This window comes from Lactuca virosa, chromosome 9 (assembly GCF_052849685.1).
Source record: "Lactuca virosa cultivar CGN04683 chromosome 9, Lactuca_virosa_CGN04683_v6, whole genome shotgun sequence".
Taxonomy (NCBI): Eukaryota; Viridiplantae; Streptophyta; class Magnoliopsida; order Asterales; family Asteraceae; genus Lactuca; species Lactuca virosa.
In genome coordinates, this window is record NC_136434.1 from 158,406,144 (window position 1) to 158,411,113 (window position 4,970).

Consider the following 4,970-nt stretch of genomic DNA (forward strand, 5'->3'; position numbering starts at 1 on the left):
CACACACACACACACACACACACACACACACACACACACAAAGAGTATTTACAAGTGATTATTTGTAACGACCCAAAATAGTAATAAAATTTTCTTTTAAAAAGCTTATCAAATCATTCATTAATTGTTCAGAATCAACACCAAGTCCTAATACCCAAAACATCAGCGTACAAATATATCAAATGCGGAAATCATGAGGGGAGGATGCTGTGTTATCACGTCGGGCCCTTCCTTTTTGAAATGGAAGTACTTGAAACCATAAACATAAACTGTAAGCATAAATCTTAGTGAGTTCGCCCAAAGTACCACATATCACATATAAAAAATAAATGTTATGGGCATAATCATAGTCATATAATCATTTCCTGCTATATGCCAAACGATGGTCTTTCCGTTCAGTGTCGAGGGCCAAATCTCAGTCTTGCATACAAGTGCTGAGGGCCAGATCCTGATCTTTCATATAACTGCTAGGGGCCAGATCCTGGTCTTTCATACAAATTCAAGGGGCAAGATCCTGGTCTTTCATATAATTATCACAAGGCCAGATCCTAGTCTTTCATACAAATTCAAGGACCAGAAAAATCCCGCTCTGACTAAAAAAATAAAGCCCCGATTAATAATTGGGAGATAACCCATAACTGAAACTCTACTTTATTTGTCTAATATCTAAGGTAAAAGGGTCATTTTATCCTTTTCATTTAAGCCCAAACAAAATCCTAGGCCCAACCTGAAAGATCATCCAAAGTCCAACATGGGCCCAAATTCAAAAGTGATCCATTACCATGAAAGTCTATAGTCCAATCCCAACAAGCAAATCCCAACGATTCAAGGCTCAAAATGACCAAGAGATGGAACTGGGTCGTACGTCCTGCGTACCAACTGGTACGCCCCGCGTACTCAACCGATACTGGAACAGATCGCGGCTGAGGTGTACTATGTGCAACGTACGCGCCCTATAAGAACACTTATAATAAGGTCTAAATGCCTCAAGACTCTACGTCCAAATTTCAGATTTGAGCTTAATAAGACCCTAAGTGTAACACTAAAAAAATCACCATAAATTTAGAATTTTCAAAACCAACCATGAATCAATATGGTTTACAAAAAGAGTCATTGTTTCCAAAGCATTATTTTAAATCAAAGTTTTCCTAAGACCCGAAGACATAAAAATAGGAAGCTGTGTATGATCATGCCTTCGCCTTCCTACTATCCTCGGAAGTACCTGAAACCATAAAGTAAAACTTTAAGCCAAAGCTTGGATAGTTCCCCTAAAGTACCACCACACAAACATATAACCAGACAAATCACGGGTCCACAACCTCCAGGTTGGATTACCCTCGGTCGACAACCTTTCGGTTGAAATACACCGGCCCACAACCTTTCGGTTGGATTGCCAATACATATTGGGTCCACAACCTCGCGGTTGGATTACCCCCGACCCACAACATTTCAGTTGGAATGCCAGCACAAAGCAGTAAAGTCTCGACCCCATCATATCATGTCGAGATATACATTGCATTTAACACATATCTAGCAACAGATGAACATAAGACCAGTCAGCAGACAAACAGATAAATCTACAGAATACTACAACATAATGACATCCTATATACCATGATACATAATCTAGTGGGCCAACATTGGTGCATTCGACCTACAAGCACAGTGAGGAAAACTCACCTCTTAGTCGGAATGCAAACTGAATAAAAATCCGCTCTAAAAATCAGCTCAACGATCACCTAACCAAAACCAAGAACCTAATCTTTAATTAAAAGCTCAAACACCCAAAATACCCCTAGGTCAACTTGGTTAAAACTCTGGTCAAAGGTCAAAGTCAGCAAGCCAACCCAGCCGAGTCAATTCAGCCGAGTCAGCTTAGGCCTCGTACGCGGGGGGTACTCGAGCCTTGATCGAGATCGGGCAATTGACCTCGTACGCTCGGCGTACGCAGAGCCCAACACTAAAAACCTAACTTGATCATACCTTTTTTACACCATAAATCTTGCATGAGGACAAACCAAGATCCAACCTTACATTTTTATGACTTAAAATGCCCTGAAATGTATAAAAGGGCGGCTTAAAGGTTTTGGAGTACCTCATACTCACAAAGACCTAGATTTTGGGACAAAAGAGAAGAAAATATAAGCTTAACCAAGATCTAGAACAAAATGAGCCAAGTTTGGAGTTTTATACCTCCAAATAGTGCACAATGAAGAGAAGATGTTGGATCCAAAGTCTTGAGAGCAAAGCCTGCTCCTTGAAGATCCTTCTTCACAAACAAGAAAGCTCACAACTCACTCCAAAAGCTCAAAATGCTCAAAATAGACTAGGGTTTGCAAGGAGGGTCGATCTTGGGGTGGAGGCTGATAAAGGGAAAGGTCTTGGGGCTATAATGGTGCTTAAATAGTGCACAAACCCTAAATATTAGGGTTTTGGTCTAAACCGCATACGCCCTATGTACTAGCATACATGCAACGTACTGATATGGGACTAGGTACGTCCAGCGTACCAAAGTGTACGCCCAACGTACACAAGCTGCACCTAAAAATCACGAAATTGCCATTGGGGACCCATCTTGCAAACAATTCATAACTCAAGGGTTAAAAGCAAATACCTGGAAAATTAGATGTTACATTATTCATATATAATTATGGCGGTTGGGAGCGGTGGCCGTGGCAGTGGTGGTGATGGTAGTGACGGTGGTGGTGTCGCTGGGTGGATGTGTTGATGGCAGTGGTGAAGGTGGTGGCAGATGTTTTGGTGGAAGGAGTGGTTTGATCTTTGTGTAAGAAATTAATTAGAAAAATGGTTTCTATATTTAGTGAAAAGACTTTGTACAATTTTTATTATTATTGGAAACCGTCCATTAAAATTTTCGTATGTTGATAAGTTTGGTCTCTATGTAGAAAATAAATTATTGAAACTGTCACCGTAATTTACGAAAACGTTCATGTGTAGATTTTTTTACCGAAATTGTTCATATATTGAAATTAATTACAAAAATAGTTTATAACTAATAGAAAATTTACAAATTACATCTCTAGGAAAAAAAATAATATAGCTATCCCTACTTTAGATAATCAATTTTAAATATTTATTTTCCCTAACGACGGGCACTATTTATGAATGAAAACATATTCAAGACTTAAGAGCCTAATTCAAATATATAGCAATTTTAATTTTATAGTATTCAACTCCCTCCAAGTGACAACAAACTCATATCGCTTTCTTTACCTTTGAAAAATTCCCCAAAAAAGCAAGAAGTGTCAAATGATACATTACATTAGTCCAAGGGCCTGAAAGAAACTTTTGTATTTATTACTTTGAAAACTGAAGCTAAATTATGTCAGCTACGCAACAGACTCCATAAATAGCTGCAACTAGAGAAAACTCAGGTTCTACCGTTCTACTACTTCTCAGTTTGTTAAAAGTCTCCTCTTCATTCGCTCTCAACAAATCTGTATATATGTTAATTTTCTATGTATAGATCTATTTGATTTATATCTAACGATGACGAATCAGTTCGAGAATTTGATCGAGTCGATAAAGTCAAAGGTGAAGGCACTGAAAAGGAAGAAATCGAAGAAGGTGTACGTGAAGATGGACAAGACTAACAGTGTTAGAGTTGAGATCCGAAGTCGTCATGCTCGTAAACTCATCGATAAAACTCTGAAAGCCGCTGATAAACCTGGCAAGCGTCCTGTCTGATTTTGATTTTGATTTTTCTCCTTTGTTTGTATAATTTCTTATTCACCGATTATCGTGATGCGATAAGTTAGAAGTTTCAGTTCTTTCCATTGCTTTGTCTATGTAAAACTGTTGCAAGTTTTATGAAGAAAAAAAAAAATTAATAGATTAGAATTACTATTTTGTCGGCAACAAAGTACAGTTGTTTCATTTAGTAAATTATAACTTTCTTTTAATTTGTCACATTTTCATCTTAATTAATTGTTTAGTCACATATTTGTTTTTGTGAATGTATACAATAAATAATACCTTTGACTTATATATATATATATATATATATATATATATATATATATATATATATATATATATAGAGGGAAATGATCAAATGAGAACACCTAAAAGGTTGAGAACGCGAGATCACTTCTGGACCAAGGGTATATTAGTAATTGTTTATTTATTTTAAATAAAATCAAATTAAATTCAAATCTTAATTTCCTAAAATTTAGTGATAATGATTATCTACCTAAAATAAAATATGAACCAATTTTTTTATTTCTTTTATTAATGGATATTAAAGATAATTTATATTATTTTTTTTTGTCAAATAAAAAATCCTTTTTTTTTTCTAATTTATTATTCATCAAAATAATTTCAATCATATATGAATAAAACATTTGTAATTATAAAAATATATGTTTGTAATCCTAAATAATAAATCATAATTTAGAGATAACATTTATAAATGAATAAAAATAAATTACTAATCATATATGAATATGCTAACAAATAAAAAAAAATCAACACATTAAAAATTATATTCATAAAATAAAATTTTCAAAGATTGAGTTTATACATTTATATATTTATATTCATAAAAGAATATCCCAAAGACTAGTTTGATACATTTATACATAATTATATTCAACAATGATTAAACCACTTCAAATGAAAAAAAAAATTGCAAAATTCATCCCTATATCAGCCATTTTCTTGAATTGGTCACAATCTCTTCCTTCTCTTTGAATCAAATGGCTCGCAAGCTTGTGTAACGAGCAGGAGCAGACACGGAATCTAAAGAATTCTAGCATTCCTTTTTCTTTGATTAATATCTACAAAAATAACAATAACATGTAAAGACAATAAAAATACCAACAAAATATTAAAATGAATGATTAGTAGAAAAACATATGTTGTTATAATCATAAATGATTAAGATGAGGGCATGATTGTGTTTTTGCATCTCTTTCAAATAGTAAGCTTGTAAACCATACGTAGCACAA

At 34.5% G+C, this 4,970-nt stretch overlaps 1 protein-coding gene across 1 annotated transcript; it reads left to right on the top strand.

The window, feature by feature from the left end:
- The first annotated feature begins 3,358 nt into the window (after positions 1 to 3,358).
- Positions 3,359 to 3,923, top strand: LOC145138425 (uncharacterized). The gene has a single exon (XM_079072516.1). It carries the CDS (start codon positions 3,511 to 3,513, stop codon positions 3,706 to 3,708), a length of 198 nt encoding a protein of 65 aa, XP_078928642.1. The 5' UTR covers positions 3,359 to 3,510; the 3' UTR covers positions 3,709 to 3,923.
- The last annotated feature ends 1,047 nt before the right edge of the window (positions 3,924 to 4,970 follow it).